Genomic DNA, 25,183 nt, shown 5'->3' with positions numbered 1-25,183 from the left:
TATGATTCTCCTGATGCTATTGTTGATGCATTTAATTCTTACTTTATTAGTGTTTATCAGCCTAAACTTGACATACCCATTTTATTTGATCATAATGATAGAATCATGATTGATATAGGTGAAATTGATTCTAGTACTGTGCAACATGCAATAGCAAGTTTTAAGAACTCCAAAATATTTGGTTTCGATGGTATTCCATCTTTCTTTATACGTGATTGCTCATCTACTCTATCTGATCCACTTGCATTTTTATTTAATCTATCTTTGCGTACAAACACTTTTCCAAATTGTTGGAAAATTGCACGATTAGTTCCAACTTTTAAACAAGGTGTTACATCAAACATTACTAATTACAGGCCGATATCATTATTATCAAACTTTGCTAAGGTATTTGAAAAAATTATTTATAGAGAACTAATTCCTTCTGTTAGAACTTTAATTTCTATTAATCAACATGGTTTCATGCCTGCCCGTTCAACGATAACAAATTTAATTTGTATTAAACAATATATAGCTGAGAATCTTGACATCAATGGACAAGTTGACGTTATTTACACTGATTTCAGTAAAGCTTTTGATAATATTGATCATAACATTCTCCTTACTAAATTATCTAAGATTGGTCTTAATTCTTCACTTATTCACTTTTTCAAAAGTTATCTTCATAATCGCAAGCAGTTTGTCTTTCTTAATGGATTCTTGAGCAACATTGAAAATATTAGTTCAGGAGTTCCTCAGGGATCCATTCTTGGTCCACTATTATTTATTATTTTTATTAATGACATTTCTGATACTATTAACTGTCCACATTTATTATTTGCAGATGATCTGAAACTATATCTCAAAATAAATTCTATTGATGACTGCTTATTATTACAGTCTCAACTTGACCTTTTCCAATCTTGGTGTATCTATAACAAATTACATCTAAATATATCAAAGTGCAAGATTCTTAGTTTTACACATAAGCGCGTTCCAATACTTTTTGATTATAAAATTTCTAACACCAGCATTGATAGATGTAATAAAATTTCCGATTTAGGTGTTCTATTTGATTCTGGTTTGTTTTTCACAGATCATGTTACTGATATTTGCAATAGAGCACATCAATCTTTAGGTTTGATACTAAGAAATTGTAAACAATTTAAGTCTACCAATGCACTTCTTTGCATTTACTATTCTATTGTACGTTCAAAATTAGAATACGGTTCGATTATTTGGTATCCTCATCATATCAACAACTCTGATGCGATAGAGAAGGTTCAGCGAAAATTTCTGAAATACCTTTATTATAAAACATATAAAATTTACCCTGAACGTGGCTTTGACCACAACACTTTACTAAAAGAATTTGGTATTCCTTCCCTTGCCTCACGTCGATTTATCTGTACAATTATGTTCTTATTTAAGCTTTGCAATAATTCTATAGACTGTCCTCTTATTCTCAATCAACTATCCTTTAATGTTCCAAGGCTATCTTCGCGTTCACAATTATTTTTCAATTATCCCACCCCTAAATCTAATTCTCTCTTAAATTCGCCTATTTTACTAATGTCCTCTAACTTTAACTTAATTAATAATGAAATAGACATTCACAACACATCACCTAATCAAATAATCTCCATCTGCACAAGTTAATCTTTTTATTTTCTTTCAAATATCTTATTATTTCTGTTTATAAATATTATTGTTACATTCTGCATTATATGAAATTTTATCTTAGCATTTTATGTTACTAACTATATATTGTAATTTTGTGTATATTTTAATTGTTATTCATTATGTCAAATAATTGTATTTTTGAGTCCTCTTGGAGAAATCTGTGGGCTATATATTTAAATAAATAAATAAATAAATAAATAAATAAATATAGAACACCTGTAACCTTTTATTTTTATAAATAATTTAATTAAATCTACATTAAATTTACATGATGCTTGTAACATTACAATTAAATATTATTTACAATAACAATGAATAAAAATTTTAATAATATTGACAGTATTACAATATTTACAAATTGTTCAATTTTTTCAAATAATTTTATATTTTTTACGAAATATTCCATCATAAAGTACTCTAATACCACTGTAACATTCGTACTTTTTTATTTTCATACTAGCTGACCCGACAAACGTTGTTTTGCTAAGTTAGGTATTTCTAAGCAACTTCTAAAAAATAAAAAAAATAATACTATATTTTAGAAGTGTAAGGATGTATAGTTTGAATGATAGAGACAATGAGGTATTATAAACACAATAAACTCCAAAGTCTACTTGTATAATAATAAATTATATAATTTATAATAACAATACTCGTTTGACCATATTTTGTTAATACAATCAAACTGCAAGTTTTATACACTTTCTATAAAAATATGGTATAATTCAATCCAAGTCTTTTTTAATCTTTAGCCGTGGTCAATGTTTAGTTGGTATTTTTGCCCCACACAGATGTAAGTTTTTAAAGTGGTTATATAAAGAAAACTGTTGAATCTCACTCAAAATTAACATTACATTTTATAAAACAATTAAATAGTTAAATTTTATATTAAGGTCTCGTGAACTAAATCACAGTGCTCACAACCCAAAAAACCGTTTTTCTCCTGATAGCAAAGTCATAAGAATCAAGGGTATAGCTGGTTATACATCTTTTCCCCTCTACTTTCAAATATTGTTGTTGAACAATGCTAAACTTTACTGGTTTTTGAGATATTGGTGGTGGATCTTATTAACCCCAGATCTTCATACATTACTATCCATTCTTCGATAAATTCATAGAAAATTTTTCCAGTTCATTCTTCAAAATTAATGGAAAATAACCATTAGTGAATTATATTTTACAGTGCATTATCCAATGATTGTTGAAGTTCTTCATCTTTTTCAATATCAATATGAATGATACTTGACTGTGTCTAAAATGCATGGATTTTGACATATCTTTCGAAAGGAATTCCTTCAGAACTGTCCATACATTTAATTGAATGCGAGCATTATAATCAATTTTCAAAATATTTTATTCCAGAGAACTTGTAATTATGTGCATTCACATTTTTACATATGTGTGTTCCAAAGTTAGATTATCAACCGAATCTTCTTATTTGAGTAGTGGTCTGTCATATCTGGGAATAAGTTATTCGACAAAATGTCCCCTTTGTTTATTTGTGCGTATTTCAAGAATTTACTAAAACTCTTCTTCTTCGATCACTCAGGTTGTTAGGTTATTATTTAACCTTTGTCGCTGTGGACTGTATTAAAAAACTGATTTAATTTTATATTCTGTATTTGTTGCAGTTCTAATCACAATAACTGATGTATTATTAAGTATTAATGAAAAAAAATATATTTATGCGTATAGGTTAGTTTACATGTGGTTAAGTCGGCTTCACTTTTAGAACAGAACGACTCGTTCCTTTAAAACACAACGCTACCCCCACTACCAGGGGTAGCAACCATTTCGTATAAAACTTAATGCCCTGAAGGTTTTGTAAACTTTCATGGCCACTATAATGAAATGAAAAGACGTCCGAACATGCCGGCCGCCTTGAAAAGCTACAGCTTTTAAAAATATAAACATAGCGATTTTGAACTAACATTAAGAAAATAAAAATTGTATAAAGATTTACGAGTATAAAAATTGATTAATAATGTGATAGTGATTTGCATGACAATCTAATCTAAAATTATTTAACTTATATTTCTTAATATTATATAAAACTTAAGATATTTCATTATTGATTGGTAGAATGCACACTTTGTTTAGTGCCCTTTTTAGTTCTCCATTGGGGCCCTTCAGTGTAACAACCCGTACGACACCATCATTGCCTGGATGTATATCTGTGATCCGTCCAAGACGCCATTTTAATGGTGGTAGATTGTCATCTTTTATAAGCACCAGTTTGCCTATAAGATTATCTTGTTCTATTGGTCTTCTCCATTTGGTCCGTGATTGTAATTCTCCTAGATATTCCTTGTGCCATCTTGTCGATAAATGCTGCCTTAGCTTTTCAAGATACTGGAGTTTTGTTAGTCTGTTTTCTGGGATGTGGGAAATTGAGTTTTCTGGAAGTGATGTTAATGATCTGCCGATCAGGAAATGTGCTGGAGTTAGTGAATTGAGATCAGATGGATCAGAGGATAAGGGAGTTAACGGACGAGAATTCAAAATTGCTTCGATTTGTGTTAATAATGTATACATTGAATTGTAACATAGTTTTGTCTTGCGTAACACCCTACGAAGATGGTATTTTAAACTTTTTACTCCAGCTTCCCACAGTCCGCCGAAATGAGGAGATCTTGCTGGTATAAAATGCCAGCTAATATTTTGACTTATTAATTTACTTCTAATCTCTTCGTTAGATTCCAATAAAAATTTATATAAATCTTTTAAATGATTGTTTGCTCCAACAAATGTTGTTGCATTGTCCGAAAATATATTACTAGGAAGACCTCTTCTAGCACTGAATCGTTTTAATGTTTGTAAAAAGGATTCTGTCGATAAATCGCAGACCAGATCCAAATGAATAGCCTTGGTGCACATGCAAATAAAAATACAAATGTAAACCTTAATAAATCTGGCACCGCGTGTTATTCGATCTTTGATAATAAACGGTCCAGCATAATCAAGGCCGACATTGTTAAATGGAAAATCTTGATTAACTCTACCACTAGGCAAATTTCCCATTAGATAACCATTTGACGATGGTTTTGCTTTGAAACAAGTAACTCATTTCCGAATAATTTCTTTACAAGCGTTACGTCCAGAAATTGGCCAAAATCGTTCTCTAATACTTGCGAGAAGTTGTTGAGCACCACAGTGAAGTAATCGGTGATGCTCTTGATGCAATATTAACGTAGTTAATTTATGTTTTGGGCATAATATTATAGGATGAATTTTATCAAATGAATAATTTGTGTTTTTTAATCGACCGCTTACTCGCATAATTTTCGAATTATCCATAAAAGGATTTAAACATAAAATTCTGCTCTCTTTACTGAGCGATTTAGAATTGACAAGATTCTTATAATCTAATTGGAAAGATTGTTTTTGTGCAATTACTATCAATACTTTAAAAGCTTGATCTAATTCTTGTGTTGTAAGTGGTCCAAACTTCCGTTTATACTTATTCTTTTTAAGTCTACAATTCGTAATAAATCTATTTACATATGCCATTATTGATTGTAATTTTCGCAATGACGAAAACCGAGAAAATAAATCAAATTCTACATTAGTGACTAATAAATTAATTGCTCTTGTTTCTGGTATGTTTTTGTCATTAAAATTTAAATTATCTACAGAATTCAAAGTTGTAATATTTTGAGACAGCATAAAGGTCATTTAAATAAAATCTATGTTAATTATGTTGTGTTGTAAGCAGAAGAATAAAATTTTATTTTATTTTGCCAATTGTTTAAGATAACGTATAGCTAAAAATGATCCAGGTGCTGTACCATATGTGACCGTATTTAATTTACATGTTTTTGACTTATCTGTTAGATTTTGTCTACCGTCTTCATTAATTATTGTTTGCCGATAAATTTTGGAAGTATCGCCTAATAAAGCATATGTAGGCATTCTAAATCTTAACATTTTTGTAAATAAGTCATTTCGAATTGACGTTCCCGTATAATGAACATCACACATTGGCAAGGCGCTTGAAGACTTTCCCGAACTTTGAAAAACATCTCTCGTTTTTGTTTTTAAACTATATTTATTCCTTACTGTGCGATGTGGCAAGAAATATTGACTATTTGACTTAATATTAAAATTACTAACTTCAGACATATGTTTTAACTTACTATATGCATTAATAAAATTTACACAATTAATTTTTAATAAACTATTCTCTTGGAATTTATGTTTACGTGACATAAATCTTTGTATATGACGAGTTTTCAAATCTCTTAAATGTAATTTATTTTTAAAAGGAATTTTTTCTATAAATCTACCTGTAAAATCGCGTTTAAAATTTGTTATAAAATGATTTTCATAAAATGTTTCGTGTTTTGTTACTTTTTCATAATTGGTGTTTTTAATATCTTCTACTTCGAAAACTTTCTCTAATTGTTGATTATTATTATAACTATTCAATGCCAATAAATTTACTGAATGTTTTGAATTTTTTGAATATGTGCAATTCGGAGAAAACGACCCAACTAATATCCAACCTAATAAAGTTTTCTGTAAAATCGGTGCGTTATCACCTAATTTAATTCTACCTACCGATAAAAGTTTCCAAAACATATCGGCCCCTAAAAGTATATCTATATTCCGCGTCTTATTGTATTCCGGATCAGCTAAGAAAATATTTGTCGGAATTTTAAAATTGTTATCTATGGAAACTAATGGAAGTGGTTCTGTTATTTTTTCTAGCACTAAACAATTTATATTGGGTTTAAAGGAGTTATTTGTAGATTTAAAATTAACATTTGTTGAGAACCGAATATTGGTCTCTATCTGCCCGACGCCCATAACTGTGTAATTTGTTTTGTCTAGTTTTATACCTAGCCTTTTGCACACCACCTTAAATCAGGCTAAGAATTTTGACATTTGCATATTTCAGCCAGCATGAAGTTGGCGACGAAATAGAAGTTAGCCGTCAAGTTGAAATGTATTGGATTCATAACTTTGACAGCTAAAACCTGTCAAGATCATTATTATCACAGCCAAACAAGTATTATTATTATTATATTGTCTAATACCAAGATGATAGCCTTTATCTTAGACAATATATTACGTTAAAATACAATATATCTTGTTCCCTCATAGCAAATATTGCAGAAAAAACGAAATATCCAAGACAGTATGAAGTATTTTGGTTTAGTCAAGTCAATTCCAAGACAGTATGAAGTATTTTGGGTTAGTATTATAACATCAGAAGTGTTTCAATTTTATTTCATTTAGTGAACCTTCTATTTGTTGTTTGTTGAGTTTTAGTTAGCTTCCACTGAATTAAGGTTAAGATCGTAACCAAACCTAATAATGTATACAACGCAACCCTAACAAAAATAATGAATAAAATGTAACCCTATGCGTAAAACGTAAGCCTAAATTATTTTTTAAAACAAAATTATAACTAAAACATTGTATAAAATCTAAGCTAGACTAAAATGATCTTTGAATGAAAAGAATCCTAAAACATAACCCTAAAATGTAAAAATTAAAATAAGAAGTAAATAGGCGCGTAATCAAAAAGCCAAAGCGAATAAACTTGAACGAACATAAAAAAATAAACACAAAAAGAATGAATCATAACAAAAAGCTAAAAAATATTAAATATGAAACAAGCCTACTTAATAAAAAACCATACGCCGACACAACGCTGATATAAAAATGAACAAAATGGCCGACGCGCTCTTGACATCTGAAATGCTTGACAGCTTGATATCAGTCTTCGCCGGCAACTTCATGCTGGCTGAATTATGCAAAGTCTTAGCTTGATTTAATGCCTCCTGCCTTTTGCAGGTATCTGCCGTAATAAAATTACTTTGTGCCCCGCAATCTAAAAGACACCGACATTCTATGAACTCCCCGCTCGAGCTTTCTACTTTTATAACAGCTGTTGCTAAAATTACTTGTGGCTGTAATTTTGTATTAATATTTTTTGTCGAATAATTAGCAACCGTCATATTTGAACCCGATGTGCTAGGAATTGTATTAGTCTCTTCAAAATGAACCAATGTATTATGTTTCATTTTGCATATTTTACACGGAAATGCCAAACAAACGTCTACCTTATGCCCTCGCTTGAAACAATTTATACATAAATTCAATTCTTTGATTCTACTTATCCTATCTTTAATAGATAGCGCTTTAAATTGCTTGCAGTAATATAAAGAGTGATTTTCTTCACATAAATAGGAAGTTTGCCGCCCTGTTGACAGATAATTAATTGATGAATTATGATTATTATTTGTGCTCTTGTATTTTATGTGTTGAGCCAAAGATTTATTAATATTATTAGGAAAAGGTTTACTACTAATATTTGTGGATAACTTTTCTAACATATCACATTTTTGTTTAATAAAATTATTAATATCTGTCAACGTCGGCTTTTCTTTGCTACAGGTAAAGGATTCCCAATCCCGTAACGTACGCGTATCGAATTTATTTGTGAATATAAATATAATAATTGTGTCCCATTTATCTGTGGGTTCGCCTAATGACTCTAATGAGCGTAGATGCCTAGAAGTCGTTTCTAATAACGTTCTTAATTCTGTATGAGATTCGCGACTACATTTCGGACTATCAAAAATTGCCTTTATATGATTATGTATGATTAACCGTTTATTTTCAAACCTGTCTTTTAAAATTTTCCATGCTATATCATAATTAGAATCGGATGCATCTATAGCTGCAATGCTATTTTTGGCATCTTTTTCTAATGATGATTTTAAATAATAAAATTTTTGAATTTTGCTTAAAGTATTGTCGCTATGCACCAAAGCGTTAAATGAATCATGAAATTCTAACCATTTATCGTAACTTCCATCAAACGTGGGAAGTTTAATTGTTGGTAATTTAATATTTTTGATATTCGTATACGAATCAATGCTAGACGGCCCTATTGTTTGCTGATCGTCTTTGCATTTTTTCGTGTCATTGAAATTTTGAATTATAAATTTTAATTTAGCTATTGTTCTATAATAATCACTTTCGAAAGATTCCTTATCGCTTTCTGATACACCCTCAATTAATTCAATTTCATATTGTATCGTTTCAAATTCATCAATAATTGGTAATATCTTTTCGAGTCTGGTATTTAATTCAATAATTATATTTTCATCTAGTATTGTGGAATCTAATGAATTTACAAAATTTTGCACTCGCGTCAATTTGGATTTAATGAATCCACCCTTCGCTTTAAGTTCCGCCATTTTAAATACAATATTAAACACAACCGAGCATAATGTGAAATTATTGGGATATTATGAAAGGAATGAAAACAGACTTACTTGTAATACAGGTGTGTAGATGTTGTAATTGTCCTCAGCCTTCGTTGCCCTTGTTTGCTCTGGTCTGACCGCCACGTGGTTATAAAGTTTAGCCGCTTTGGATTGTTTTTTCTTCACAACACTTGGAAATTTGTTATCACTATTGTACTTTAATTAACTGCTTGTAATTCACGATCCGGCTCGAAGGACCAAAATGTTTATTTGTGCGTATTTCAAGAATTTACTAAAACTCTTCTTCTTCGATCACTCAGGTTGTTAGGTTATTATTTAACCTTTGTCGCTGTGGACTGTATTAAAAAACTGATTTAATTTTATATTCTGTATTTGTTGCAGTTCTAATCACAATAACTGATGTATTATTAAGTATTAATGAAAAAAAATATATTTATGCGTATAGGTTAGTTTACATGTGGTTAAGTCGGCTTCACTTTTAGAACAGAACGACTCGTTCCTTTAAAACACAACGCTACCCCCACTACCAGGGGTAGCAACCATTTCGTATAAAACTTAATGCCCTGAAGGTTTTGTAAACTTTCATGGCCAATATAATGAAATGAAAAGACGTCCGAACACCCTTTGATTGATTCCAAATTTAGGTTTTTAATTTAAATAATCTAAATAAAAAAATCATATAATCTAGAAAATGTTTTATAAATACTAATGAATATAAAGTTATGCAACTAAGACTGGCCCAATTCGTAAAGCCATTTTAACGTTTTACCCCGATTGTTATATAGCTATATAAAATGGACATTTCTTCTTTATGAACTTGCTTGAACATATGTAGATTTTCAACATGAGTACATATTGTGATAAATTTCAATGTGTTTATTTTGATTTTTTTTTCTACAACTGTGCATCCAAATTAGTGGTATCTTTGTTATCACCATGACCACTATATAGTATGCTCGGGAAGTAATTGAGAAAATACCCGATGAATAACAGCATTAGTATCTAAATAACATAAGAAAAATTCTGTAAAAATTCTATTATTATCATGTGGGACCTGTTTAACTATTTTAATTTTTTCATTGCAAATTGGAATGCTGGAAAATCTTCTTTCTATGCATTAGAAAGCCTATTCGGATGATGAAATCATGCAATATAATGCAAGTTTGTACTGCTGATACTTTCCATTCTTCTATGAACTGTGACATTTGTCAAACTCTAGAAATATAAAAGTCATGGACCATATAACTACAAAACCTCTTATAGTATTATGAAAAATTTGTATTGTAAATAGATTGTACTGTATATATTCGAAATTACTTCCATATCTATTTAAACTGTACTTATGTGGATGTAAAATAACATAATGTGAGCTTTATGAGCAATTTTCAAACAACTTTGTTTCCGAAGATCTTTATGAATATGATTTCTAAAATTACTATCTGTGTTATAATCCAATTTCCTTATTCATATCGCTGTCTATTATAACTTGCAATAAGTGATTAGACAGAAATGTCTATGGTGTCCCTTCGATGAATTCCAAATTTAGGATCTCAATTTGAATAACCTATATGCAATAATAATATAATTCATAAAATGTTTTGGTAACACATTATTCACATTGAACCAATAACTACTTGCACAGCACAGCGTTTGAAACAAAATTATTTATTTATTCTTTCATAATTAATCAATAAGAATAGTATTATTTCAAGCTGTTGATAAAAGAATACAAATAGGCAGTGAGCAAACACTTGAGAATTATAAACACTCATAAAAAATCAAAATGAGCATTTTTATTAACATTTAAAAATATATAAATAATTAAATTTTAAGATTAAAAGAATAACACATAATCTGTTCCAACTTGACAACCATCTATTTGGCGTGAGTAGGCGATACTCGATACATCTGTCATTTGAATAATATTGTGTGGGAAGCCATTTTTAATCAAGTGCTGTTTACCAAAAATTTTCAAATTAAAAATGTAAAGTTTCTACGCAGATTTGAAATATTATCTCACCTTTTGGACAATCTCTGGATTGGCACGAATTTTTCAAGACTAAGACTGGCCAAATCCATTCAGCCGTTTTCGAGTTTTATTCGGACATTTGAAAGACAGCTCCATTTTTATATATAAGATTATTGACAACAATTTAAAATTATTATTATATAAAATATATGTGATACCCGTAACATTACAATACCAAGTATAAGATGAAGTTGAATTTGGCGCCGTTGACATTTCGCCTGCGTTGGCCGACCTGCGTCTCTTTTAGTGAGTGCATCTATCATATTACTCTGTGGTCGTGCTTAGCTCAAGTCACAAGTCACGTGTGTCGTGCGTTTATTGTAATTTGTGAAGCAGGAAGTGATTCATCGAATGTAAATGCAAAAGTAAAGATATAGTACAGATAAAACAGGTAAAATAGTGATTTTATTTGTGTTAAATAGAGTTTATTCTGTGCTTCGCATTAGTTTTGATGTTTAGTTCATTAGTTTAAATTCAGTGCTTTAGTGGACGATGATTCATCCAATTGGGCGATAAAATTATTTGCAGGTATTTTGTTATTATTATAATTGATTGATAATTTTGCTTGTTGATTTAACACGCCAAAATAGCAAAACATTTGACCGCATTCTATTCTGCATTGACTTGGATTTAATATGTGAAATAATCGTTAATAACGCTCGTGTTTCTTTCTGTTTAATGTTTTAATACGCTATTGATTTAATTTTAAACTAAATTTTCGTCCTATTTATGATGATTTGTTGTTTATCGATATCGTATCAATTACAGAGAAAGGATATGGTTGATGCACATGTTATTTTTATTTTCATTTACATTCATTTATTTTCCCTCTTCTTTGAGACTGCTTCAAAATAATATTTTTATTACTATATATGAATTATTATAATATTTTGTAATTTCAGATGGAGGTGAAGAAATACTGTTGAACATTATGGAGGGCTATGTGAATGTTTCAATGAATCATCTTGTATTCAAGAGCTATATGAGGTGACTTGAGAAAATGATCTTGACAAGTAAGTACATCCATGTTTGTTCTTGCGATGGATATAATCCTGATTAGTACGATTACATATACCATGTTCTACGAAACATTTTGAGGCACATGTTGACAGTAGTCGATGAATGAAATTCAATTTTGTACCATATCCTTTTCCAACAGTTCATATTTAACCCTGTTGTATCACACAAATAAATGAAAAATTAGTTATCAGCACATGTTTTTTTGATTACACGATGCTTATAATACCAACAGGCGTGGATGTGCTCGATTTAATCAAATAGTCTATACAAGTGCCTGTTACATATGAAAACAGCTCATACATGGTTTATATTACAAGAACTATTGCATGTTTGTTTTTTCTTAATTATCACATATGGTACCAAGGTATCACTTGTTGGTTATACAATTCATTGTGCATTGGCACTGATTTCTATAATACGATCAGACAATATTGATGTGGCTTGTTTTTATATTTCTCTGTTGTGTTGATAGTAATGTTCGTTTTAATCTTTTGACCTTCTGATAAGAACATCCAAATCAAGAGCACTTTCTTTTTAAAACCCTAATTTTCATTCGTTTATAAAAACTTTCAAAATACATATTGGTATTAATTCCTAATTCTTTCCAATAACAGTAAACCAAGTTTAACCGTGTTTGAGAAAAATATGCCGAAAATTGCATTTTCATATTAACATTTCAAAAGAGTTGATATTTTGAGTTTCTAGTAACACTGGCGGCCCGCTTACTAACGTTTTTATATATAAATAAAAGTACAAACAAAACTACTTACTACCAATTTATCATAAATAAATAATATTCGCGTAAAATATCCTATTAAACGTAATTGAACATCATCTGTCAAAAGCGTTTGACATTTCACGAAACTGCCACCGTCCATTGTTTTATTTAAATTACGCTTCTACAAAAATTTTCAAATTAAAAATGTGAAGTTTCTACGCGGATTTGAAATAATTTCTCACCTTTTGGACTTTCTCTGGATTGGCTCGAATTTTTCAAGACTGGCCAAATCGATTCAGCCGTTTTCGAGTTTTATTCGGACATTTGAAAGAGAGCTCCATTTTTATATATAAGACTAGCTGACCCGGCAAACGTTGTTTTGCTAAGTAAGGTATATTCTAAAGAATTTTTAGAGAATCAAAAATATTAATACTTTAAGTGTATAAGGATGAGTTGTTTTAATGCTATATACAATTAGGTATTTTAAAAACAATATACCCCATTAGTTTGTCCATATTTTGTCAATACAATCAAACTGAAAGATTTATACACTTTCTATAGAAAACAGTATAATCCATCCAAGTCTTTTTTGGTCTTTCGACTTATTGATTAAGTTTCAAGTTTTTCAGATTCTTTTTGGATTCTGGATTTTGTGTATAATTATAAATAATGCTACTGAGCTTATACAAAATTTTCAAATTTTTGCAAGGAGAGATAAAAAATGAAGTAAGTATTTCTTCTTTGACCTGCTTTTTGAAAAGTTTCAAGTTACATTCGATGAATTAAAGTAAATTTAATAAAAAGTATATATGTAGAGCAGGGTGAGACACAAAGGTCCAATTTGACTTTGAGCAAATATAAACTATATTGTGAAAACCATAACAATTATATCACAACAAATAAGACTACGTTCAGTAATCTGACTTCTACTTCATTATTGTAGAAATGTGCTTTTTTGATGTCTTTCAAAAATATCTTATCTAGACCTTTTTATCCTATATGCGGGGTAACTTGTAACGGGCAGGTGGCAAAAGGTTTAAAGCCTTATTAAAAGGTATTTTACAAAATAATTACATTTTTAACTAATGCTAAAACTACCAACGGAAGAAAATACTTTTATTATGGATTTTCAAAGATTACCGTTTATCTCCCCCATTTCATAGATTATCGTTTTCAAATCAAGTTTGTAGCTAGCTATACATCTTATTTCCTCTACTTTTAAATATTGTTGTTAAACAATGCTTAACTTTACAGATTTTTGGCACATCGGTGGTGGACCTTTTTAATCCCGGACCTTCATATATTACTATCTATTCTGCGATAAATTCTGGGATATTATAACTGGAAAAATGTTATTCGTCAAAATGTTCATTTGATCGATACCAAATTTAGATTCTGAATTTAAATAATATAAATAACTAGTTGGTTTGGTATTTAGCCTTGAGGCAAGTTACATGAACTTCCCGATATGTGTAAATAATCGACTTAATCAAAAAAAAAAAAGTGTAAATTATATACTTCATCAATCCTACTTTAAAAAAAACGATAATAATTTTAGCAAAGTTTGACGAATTTTTAAAATTAAACTACTTGTCGTAAGGCCGTAATATTACAGTAAGTAATATATATAAGACCATGATGTATATCGCCAAAAAAGTTCCATGAAAATCGGCTTAAATTTTTTTTCAACAGTTAATTACACGAAAACGGCTCGGTAGATTTTTACCTAAAATTAATCAGTACCATTCTCAACTAATATCTTTCGAACAGTTTTTGATTTTTTTAAATCGGTTCGGTAGGATGAGCTTAAATGTGGACGAAAATTTAACACTTTTTTCAACAGTTAATTACAAGAAAACGGCTCGGTAGATTTTCAACTAAAATTAATCAGTACCATTCCCAACTAATATCTTTCGAACAGTTTTTGATTTTTTAAAATCGGTTCGGTAGGATGAGCTTAAATGCGCACGAAAAGTTTAATACTTTATTTCAACAGTTAATTACAGGAAAACGGCTCGGTAGATTTTCACCTAAAACTAATCACTACCATTCCCAACTAATATCTTTCGAACAGTTTTTGATTTTTTAAAATCGGTTCGGTAGGATAAGCTTAAATGTGCACGAAAATTTAACACTTTTTTTCAACAGTTAATTACAAAAAAACGGCTCGGTAGATTTCACCTAAAACTAATCAGTATCATTCCCAACTAATATCTTTCGAACAGTTTGGATTTTTTAAAATCGGTTCGGTAGGATGAGCCTAATGTGGACGAAAGTTTAACACTTTTTTCAACAGTTAATTACAAAAAAACGGCTCGGTAGATTTTCACCTAAAATTAATCAGTACCATTCCCAACTAATATCTTTAGAACAGTTTTTGATTTTTTAAAATCGGTTCGGTAGGATGAGCTTAAATGTGGACGAAAAGTTCAACACTTTTTTTCAAATTGCAAAGAAACGGCTTGGCAGATCGTCGCACAAAACTGACAAACGATAGTCCTCACCGAAATACATCAAATGGCTTTTAAATTTTCAAAATCGGTTCAGGCGTTTTTGAGAAAACGTCGATCAAAAGTCTAATTTTGACAAATGCCAAAAAAACAATACCAATGTTTGCAAACTTTGACGAATTTTTAACGCTGAACCAGTTGTCGTAGGGCCGTAATATTTTAGTATGATCTAGAAGACTATGGTATCTACCGTCAAAAAATAATCATAAAAATCGTCGAAATTTTTTTTTTTAAAACTTTATTACAAGAAAACGGCCCGGCCGATCTCTACCAAAAACTAATCAGCACGATTCCCAATCAATATCTTTCGAACGGTTTTTGAATTTTCTTAATCGGTTCAGAATTGCGGGCTAAAACGTGCACGAAAAATTTTTCACTTTTCTGCTATTTATAAAGAAACGTCTCGGCCGATCGTCCCACAAAACTGACAATCGATAGTCCTCGTCGAGATGCATCAAATGGCTTTTAAAATTTTGAAATCGGCCCAGCCGTTTTCGAGAAAACGTCGATTTACGGCAAAAAAGCTGTTCACACACACACACATACACACACACACACACACACACACATACTTTTTCCAAATTTGTTCTCATTCGATTCAGAATGGCTTGAAACGTGGAGAAAACATAAAATTAGAGAATCGGATTTTTTGATGAAAACATAAACTTCTCCTTCGGGAAGTTAAAAAATAATATAACCTATAAAATGTTTTATAAATACCAATGAGTATGTAATTATACAAATGAGATCTTTCAGAGCACCGTGTTTGAGAAAAATATGCCAAAAAGTGCATTTTCATATTAACATATCAAAAAATTTATATTTTGAATCTCTAGTAACACTTGCGGCCCGTTTACTAACGTTTTTGTATATAAATAAAACTACAAACAAAACTACTTACTACAAATTTATCACAAATAAATAATATTCGTGTAAAACATCCTATTAAACGTAATTGAACATCATCTGTCGAAAGCGTTTGACATTTCACGAAATTGCCACCGTCCATTGTTCTATTTAAATTACGCTTCTACAAAAATTTTCAAATTAAAAATGTAAAGTTTCTACGCGGATTTGAAATAATTTCTCACCTTTTGGACTTTCTCTGGATTGGCACGAATTTTTCAAGACTAAGACTGGTCAAATCGATTCAGCCGTTTTCGAGTTTTATTCGGACATTTGAAAGAGAGCTTTCAGGACACTATTTCGATGAAGTAGAGATTTCAGTGCGTTCAATGCACCATAAGCACTATTTAGTAGAGCTGTGAACCGGATCCGGGTCCAGCGCGGTTCCGGTTCTGGAACCGGTTCCCAAATTTTGGGAAACCGCCGACGGTTCCATGTTTTTTTTTGTATCATTTAGTCACCTACAACGTTTTATTTTTATATCTGATATTATTATTTCTAATTCTAATTAATTTAACTCAACATTTCAATATTTATATTAATAACTCAACATTTCAAATATTTATATTTAATAACTCAAGACATTATTTATTTCCATTTCAAGCCTAATTTCGATTCAAAATTAATTAACTTATTCGAATTAAAAGTTAAACCTATTATTACTTTCGCGAAGGAGTACTTTGTTTTAGCCAGAAAATCTGACTGGATAATATTATGCTAATAAGTCGTTCTGTATTGTTTAAGCAGGACTTCTAATACCATTTCATTAGACATATGCACATCAAATTATCATATATTTTATAAATAATATTAGGAACAAATTTCTATGGGTTCCATACCAATGTTTATCCGTTTGACTGCGACGCGGCGCTCACGCGCTTAGATATTTTGTTTCTGCGCAGCTAACGTATTGCGATTGATTTAAAAAAATGCAAAATATTTATTAAATCTAATCATTCAAAAGGTAATTTTTTTAAAAGTTTTACGTTCTCAAAAATCTGTTTTTCAAAGTTAAAAAAAAAAACTAGTGGGGTGGGTGGCATCGTGCCTTAAGGCAAATTGCTGGAACTTACCGTACCGTAACGAATGTTCGAGGAATACTGAATGTTTTCAAATAGATTATTATTAATATTGTAACATTGTCTAATATTTATAAGAATTATATAAACTGAATAGCAACGTTGAAATTATTTGTTTAAAATCTGTTAGAACTATAGTCAGAATTATAAATAAAATCTAAATTATTTTTGATCTACAAAAATTAAAAAAAAAAAATATTAAAAAAAAATTTGGAACAAAAATTTTTTTTTTCAAAATCAATTATTTGTTAAGACAAGCAGAAAGTTCTTTGAATCAATTAAATCAGACGCTTAGTTCTCTCAAAAACTTTTTTGCACATTTAGCCTTGTATCTCCGAAATGGCTGGGCCTGCCTTTGCCAAAACTAATAAACACTTCTCCCAATCATTACTAATTGAATGTTTTTTAGATCATTGAAATCGGATGCTCAGTTCTTTCAAAAACTCGATTTATATTTTTTGCACTCTTTGCTTTTTATCTCCGTAAGTGATGGACCTGCCTTTGCCAAAAACTAATCAGCACATCTCATTATCAATAGGAATCGAATGTTTTGTGAACCATTCAAATCGGTTGATCCGTACGCCCGAAAACGTAGACGAAAAATGTATCCAAACATTCATACACACACACACACACATCCATTTGTTCTGAAGTATGCCATAATGTTCAGAAACCTTCAAAACGTCGAGAAATGTAAAAATTTTCAATTCCGATTTTTGGCCCATTACAATAACTTACCCTAAGGGAAGTTAAAAATCTTTTTTTAAAAAAATAATTTTAGGTACGGGAAGTTCCAGCAATTTGCCTTAAGGCACGATGCCATGCACTACTAGTTTACCTTTCACTTTCTAACAAAGTGAGCTGTTCCGCCGAACGTAGAATCCTGAGAATTATCGGAAAAGTGCATAATTGTCATTCAAAACCTTTTCTTAAAAAAATCTAAATCGATTTTGAATATTACTATTCGAAAAATTTGGGAATGTACTGATCAGTTTTGGCAAAGATCGGACGGGTTTTTTTCGTAATCAACCGGTTAAAATATTTTTATTTACAATTTTAATTAAATCTACAACGATTTTTACCAATAATAATAATAAATTATAAATTAAGTACATTTCAGTTTAATATTCAACATATTAAATTCTGCTTCATTAAAATGTGTAAAACAATACGCGACTTATCAAACAGATGCGACGATTGAAAGAGTCTTTATATATTACGAGCAATTATTTATATAATTTCAATATTGTAATAACAATCCTGTCGATTGTTTAATTTTTAATAATTATTTTAATAAAAAAATTAAATTGATACTTGTTTCCCGATTTTTTATGAAATTTGCTTGATTTATTCTCGATTGATCCACATGAAGAAAAATATGAATTCATTAAATTGATATACAGTCTCTGAAACAAATGTTTATTATCAAAATTAGATAATATCATACAAATCAATTCGCTCACGTGAATTTTTTAAAATTCTATACTGTTTAGGTAAAATAATACATTTTATAATTGTTAAATATTTTAGTATGAAATATTTTAAAATATGTAGCTTTTTACTTCTGAGAAATTAAACATTGTTATATGTATTAGTCTAAATTTTTTCATTGCGAGCCATCAGTCTTTAGCCCATAAATATTGATTTTAATGACTTCTCCAAATCATTCTTTGACACTTGTTTTCAGAAAGACCACCTACTATTTTCAATAGACAACACCCGACTACAAGAGCCGCATTTTATTTAATTCGTCTAAAATATTATTTCTGAAACTAAATATTTATCTATTTCAACAACATTTCAAACGATATAGAAGTTAATAAAAACACTTCTACTTTTAAAATTGTCACTTAAAAAAAATCAGTTTATGTAACATATATTAGTTTATGTTTCAAGTAAATATTATTTATATATTTGTTATTTATTTATGAAACACTATTTTAAAATATGCAATATTACAAAGTTAATTAGCAAACTCGAAGGAATTTTTGAAATTTGTTGTTTTACAATTTATGAGTCGATGTACAACCGCCAGGCCCTAAAAGTACGCTTCTGCTTTGAAATCTTTAGATATATATGTATTAGCACATTTACTAATATTGTGATCATAAGGTCCACTTGCTCTCTTACTGCAAGAGTCGAATTACATAATGGGAAGAGCTTAGGTATAAAAATAAGGTTAGCGAAGTATGATATTTTTATATTTTATGAAGTTAACAATTTAGAAATAAATTACTTTTTCTAATAATTCTTTATAAAGTAAACTATTTATTTCAATTAAACTAAGGCGTTTTGTTGTAATACTTTTAATGATATGTTATTTTTTTAATACTATATGCAGCCAGTTTTGTAAATTCTCCTGATCAAAAGAAAACGCCTCTTGCTATGGATATCGAAAACTTTAATTGAGAAACTAAAACTAAACAAACTAAAAATATGCTTCAAATTCATTGGTTTATGAAAAAGTTTATAATTATTTATTTAAAAGTTTATGAAAATTACATATAACCTAATAATGAAAGCAGACTAAATATTATTCGAATGTACAATTTCCAATTTGAGAATTGCATTCATGGCAAACAAATATATAACTAAATAGTAATGCACAAAAAAGTATTAATTATAATTGTATTAAGAAATTCAAAGGGTTACAAAAAAAATTTCAAGGACAAAAAGCGAGACACGTAGCTTGAAGTTTGTGACTGAATAGAAAAACTAGTGGGGTGTATGGCATCGTGCCTTAAGGCAAATTGCTGGAACTTCCCGTACCGTAACGAAATGTTCGAGGAATACTGAATGTTTTCAAATAGATTATTATAATATTGTAACATTGTCTAATATTTATAAGAACTATATAAACTGAATTGCAAAGTTAAAATTATTTGTTTGAAGTATATTAGAACTATAGTCAGAATTAAAAGTAAAATTTGAATTATTTTCGATATACAAAAAAAATTTTTTCGAAAAAAAAAATGAAACAAATGTTTTATTTCCAAAATCAATTATTTTGTTAAGACAAGCAGAATGTTCTTTGAATCATTTAAATCAGACGCTTAGTTCTATCAAAAACTGCCATTTTTTACACATTTAGCTCCATATCTTCGAAATGGCTAGGTCTGCCTTTGCCAAAAACTAATAAACACTTCTTCCAATCATTACTAATTGAATGTTTTTTAGATCATTCAAATCGGATACTCCGTTCTCTCAAAAACTCGATTTCTATTTTCTGCACTCTTTGCTCCCTATCTCCGTAACGGCTGGACCTGCCCTTTACAAAAACTAATCAGAATTTGAACCATTCAAATCGGTTGATCCGTGCGCCCGAAAACGTGACTGGAAATCTGTATCCATACATACACACACACACACACATCCATTTTTTCTGAGGTATGCCAAAATGTTAAGAAACCTTCAAAACGTCGAGAAATGTAAAAATTTTCAATTTCGATTTTCGGCCCATTACAATAACTTATTCTAAGGGAAGTTAATAAGAAAAAGTAGCCGGACTTTTTTCCGGAGCGGTCTGGAATTTTCCGGGATCGACCCGGACTTTTCCGGGTTGGAACCGATCACGGTTCTTCCGGAACCGGGTCCTTTTTGGACTTTGGAACCGGTTCTTGAAAATGACGGTTCATGACAGCTCTACTATTTAGTTTGTTTTTAATATGCTTAGTGAAAGTTAATTTTTGATCCAGTGTAATACCCAGGTATTTGACGTTATTTTTCCATTCAATTTTTTCCATTCATTGGACACTTGTATATTGCTATGTGGTGCTTCTTTTGTTGGATTTAGAGAAAATTATTGCTTCTAAGCTTGTATTTACAATATATAAGTTACAGAAATAAAAAGAGACGGTATTTATTGTTATTGTTATTATTTCTCAAATGATATATCAATACGAAGGATTTAAGGATACTGCACTGGGCAATGAGTCTGGTCAAGAACACCAATGTAATTGATTTAATATGGCACCAATAACCTAGTACATGTTCTATTCAAGCATTTTTTTTCAAGTGTTTTATTCAAGTATGGATCTAAATGGTAATCAGCATAATAATCAACATCAAATAAAATGATACTGTTCTAAATTCATTCTAGACATTACTCGGTTATTAACTTCCCGAAGGAGAAGTTCGTTTTCATAAAAAAATCCGATTCTCGGCGATTTTATGTTTTCTCGACGTTTCTAGCCATTCTATATCGAATGCGATCAAATTTGGAAAAAGTAGATTTCGCGCGCGTGTGTGTGTGTGTGTGTGTGTGTGTGTGTGTGTGTGTGTGTGTGAACAGATTTTGTGCCTCAGTGCCGTAAATCGACGTTTTTTTTCCAAAACGATCGTTGCGTCAACACAAGAAAAAGGTTTTTGGAATCATTTAAATCGAATGTTTATTTTTCTCAAAAACTGCAATTTTCGAACATTAAGCTCGGCATCTCAGAAATGGCTGGATCTGCCTTTGCCAAAAACTAATCAGCACATCTCTCTAATAGGAAACAAATGTTTTTGAACCATTTAAATCGGTTGATCCGTGCGCTCGAAAACGTGGGCGAAAAATGTATCCATACTTACACACACACATCTATTTTTTCTGAGGTATGCCAAAATGTTCAGAAACCTTCAAAAACGTCGAGAAATGCAAAAATTTTCAATTTCGATTTTTAACGATTACAATACTTACTCTACGGGAAGTTAAAAAGATAATTTATTTTAATATAAACACTATTTACAGATTTACAATTGTCGATATATTATATTAGCCAAGCTCAAGATAATGCAAGGAGAGATTTCTGTACTAGCATTTCACTTCGCAAAAGATGAACTTGAATCTGGCGCCATTGACATTTTGCCTCCGTTGGCAGACCTGCGTCTAGTCGAGTGAGTGCATCGATTAATCTGTGGTCGTGTTCAAGTCACGTGTTCTGTGTGTTCAGTAATTATCTTTACTGATAGCATACATTATCTTGCTTCGTGCTGCGCATTAGTTTCAATGCATTTGTGTTTTGGCGTGTTTGTGTGTTTTGGTGTTATTTCTATTTTATTTAAATTCAGTGCTTTAGTAGACAAATAATCAAATTATATAAATTGTTTGCAGATTTTTGGTTAGTATTTTGATGAATTGTTAATTCAATACGTGAAACAAAAACAAAGAATTTGACAGCATTCTATTTCGTATTCGCTTTGATTTTATATATGAAATATTCGTTAAAAATGTTCCTTAAAAATGTTCTTGCTTTCCATGCTTTTGTTGCAACACGCTGTTGATTTAATATAAAACACAATGTTTGTTTTATTTATGATTATTATGTACATACGCACGTACTTTATTTATTGATATCATTTCCAATCTCATAGAAACGCTATGACTAATGATGCATATTCTATTTTAACACTGTAGTTGATATTAATTTTCTTTCCTTTTGATGCTATTTTAAATTATTATTTTTATTTCTATATATGAATTACTATAATATTCTTTACTTTTAGGTGTCGGTAAAGAAATTTTATTCAACATAATGGAGAGTCATGTGAATGTTTTGCCGAACAAAATCATCCTACATTTTATAGCCATACAAGGCACACTGAGTAATAATTTCAGCAAGTAAGTACCTTCAAGTTTTTTATTGCGATGGATATAATGCTCATTAGTATTATCAAAAATACTTAGTAATAGCAAAAATGTTTCACTAAACACTCAAAGGCACATGCTGCCAGAATTCCATTAATGAAATTCTAGACGTTGATCTGCTTTTATTGTCGGATCCTGCAAGTAAAAAGTATGTCTATATATTATTAGCAGTTATCAGCAAATGCTGTCTGTATAATTATGAGTTTAGCTGTTAGTTCAAAATATGGTTCATTTTATTGATGACACGCTGTCGATAATTTCAATTATTAAATTTGATATTAACTTTCTATGGAACAGATTAATCTTATGTAGCATTGCTTATGTTCCTTGGTCTAATTTTATTTTATTTGTCATTTTACTATTCTCAATTTTAATTTTGTAACTATTTTATATTTTCTTATGTTCAAAAGTAGACCTCACATGAATTAACTTCATGATTTTTTCTTCACATAGTTTCTACTATACTTAGACGGTACTCTGCTTTCTGGTCACCTCATAAAATTAACTTGAATCACTATGTAAAATTCTCATAATGTTCCAAGTTTCTGATAAGTTTACATATTCCCACTTCAAAATATAGTTTAGCACTGCTATAATTCTTTTGGAAAAAATTTGCTATTTAGAATATTATAATTAATTTATTATATTATATTTATTCATTACTAGTATCCCAATAAATTTTTGCACATGTATATGTGTGTGTTTATATATATATATATATATATATATATATATATATATATATATATATATATATACACTAGCTGACCCGGCAAACGCTGTTTTGCCATAAAAAATATTTTGCTCCTTTGCAGAAGTTCTTATAATAATACATGATATATTAATAATAGTTATATTATTATACACAAAAATTCTTTACACTTTGATAATTAATTCCAACGCATCATCGTGTTTTGTTTATTTTAATTTTATTTATGTCAAATAGTGAAATATTTTTTTGAATATAGTGAAATCGTAAATCTATTTATATAATTATTTTCATAAATATTGACAGATGACATTTATTTTTTTAATTAATTCCAACGCATCATAGTGTTTTGTCTATTTTAATTTTGTTTGTCATTTTTTTTTTCAAATTAATGAATAAATTTGATTTTAATCTAAATCAACGCATTACCATTATCTAAATATACAATTTTTTATATAAATATTGATTTTAAACATTTGCATTTAATTCAAAAATAGTGAATGTCAATTTCATTTATCCAATATGCCCTAAATTTTTGAATGTCAAAATATTTCCTTTTTGGTGGAAATTTAATATATGATAATATTTATTTTACAATATTGTTTTGTATCTATAATTTGTTAGGCAATATTGCCTATAACATAACTGGAATAATTAATTTTTTGCTTTTTATTGAAGTAAGTCGTTAAATTTTTTTTGTGAAATGTCAAAATTTTGTTTACGATTCATTTTAAATTCAATATGCCGCTTTTTTATTGTGATCTCTGATCTATAAGGTTTTAATGAAGTTTGGTTTCCGAAATAATTTGGTAAGCTAATCAATTAAATCTAAATCGTAAATCTATTTATATAATTATTTTCATAAATATTGACAGATGACATTTAATTTTTTGTTCATGTCAACATTTATTTAAATTTTTAATCATTGATTTTTAATTAGATTTAAAACTATAAACAGTGATGATTTTGAATGTAGAATTTCATCAAATTTGGATATAAATGTTGGATATTACTATATATGTACATGTTTTGAATTTATTTTTTGAAATAGCAATTTTTTTTTAAAAATTATATATCCAAATTTTCTTTATTTTGACATTTGTCATTTTAGTGTTTTGTTTTTTTTGGTCATTTTCTGTCAAAATTTTTATAATTTATAAAAATTATATATTTATATTTCAAATTAACTTTTCAAAATTTCCTATAACCTAAGTTGGATATATATGCACACGATGAGCCATTAAATTTAAAATCGGTCCAGTAGTTTGGGCGTCCATCGCGAACAAACATAGTGACACGAGATTTATATATCTTATATATAAAAATGGATCTCTCTTTCAAATGTCCGAATAAAACTCAAAAACGGCTGAATCGATTTGGCCTGTCTTAGTCTTGAAAAATTCGTGCCAATCCAGAGAAAGTCCAAAAGGTGAGAAATTATTTTAAATCCGCGTAGAAATTTTACATTTTTAATTTGAAAATTTTTGTAGAAGCGTAATCTAAATAAAACAATGGACGGTTGCTAAGCCGTGAAATGTCAAACGTTTTTGACAGATGATGTTCGATTATGTTTAATAGGATGTTTTACGCGAATATTATTTAATTATGATAAATTTGTAGCAAGTAGTTTTGTTTATAGTTATTTACATACAAAAACGTTAGTAAACGGGCCGCAAGTGT

The 25,183-nt window shown here is 29.5% G+C and overlaps 3 protein-coding genes across 3 annotated transcripts; all 3 read right to left on the bottom strand.

The window, feature by feature from the left end:
- Window positions 1-3,717: 3,717 nt before the first annotated feature.
- LOC113381317 lies at window positions 3,718-4,683 on the bottom strand. The gene has a single exon (XM_026620267.1). The coding sequence runs from the start codon at window positions 4,681-4,683 to the stop codon at window positions 3,718-3,720; it is 966 nt and encodes a 321-aa protein (XP_026476052.1).
- A 42-nt stretch (window positions 4,684-4,725) lies between these two features.
- Window positions 4,726-5,172, bottom strand: LOC113381316. Its single transcript, XM_026620266.1, has one exon. It carries the CDS (start codon window positions 5,170-5,172, stop codon window positions 4,726-4,728), a length of 447 nt encoding a protein of 148 aa, XP_026476051.1.
- A 2,120-nt stretch (window positions 5,173-7,292) lies between these two features.
- On the bottom strand, window positions 7,293-8,876 carry LOC113381314. The gene has a single exon (XM_026620265.1). It carries the CDS (start codon window positions 8,874-8,876, stop codon window positions 7,293-7,295), a length of 1,584 nt encoding a protein of 527 aa, XP_026476050.1.
- Window positions 8,877-25,183: the final 16,307 nt, after the last annotated feature.

The sequence above is a fragment of the Ctenocephalides felis genome, unplaced genomic scaffold (assembly GCF_003426905.1).
Source record: "Ctenocephalides felis isolate EL2017-DRISC unplaced genomic scaffold, ASM342690v1 CF-g0.4_SCAFFOLD_02807, whole genome shotgun sequence".
NCBI classification, from domain to species: domain Eukaryota; kingdom Metazoa; phylum Arthropoda; class Insecta; order Siphonaptera; family Pulicidae; genus Ctenocephalides; species Ctenocephalides felis.
The sequence above is the reverse complement of the archived record's forward strand: the minus strand, read 5'-3'. Positions and strand labels throughout refer to the sequence as shown.

Coding starts and splice junctions, on each gene's coding strand:
- LOC113381314 (XM_026620265.1), bottom strand. CDS start 8,876: ATGGCGGAACTTAAAGCGAAGGGTGGATTCATTAAATCCAAATTGACG.
- LOC113381317 (XM_026620267.1), bottom strand. CDS start 4,683: ATGGGAAATTTGCCTAGTGGTAGAGTTAATCAAGATTTTCCATTTAAC.
- LOC113381316 (XM_026620266.1), bottom strand. CDS start 5,172: ATGGCATATGTAAATAGATTTATTACGAATTGTAGACTTAAAAAGAAT.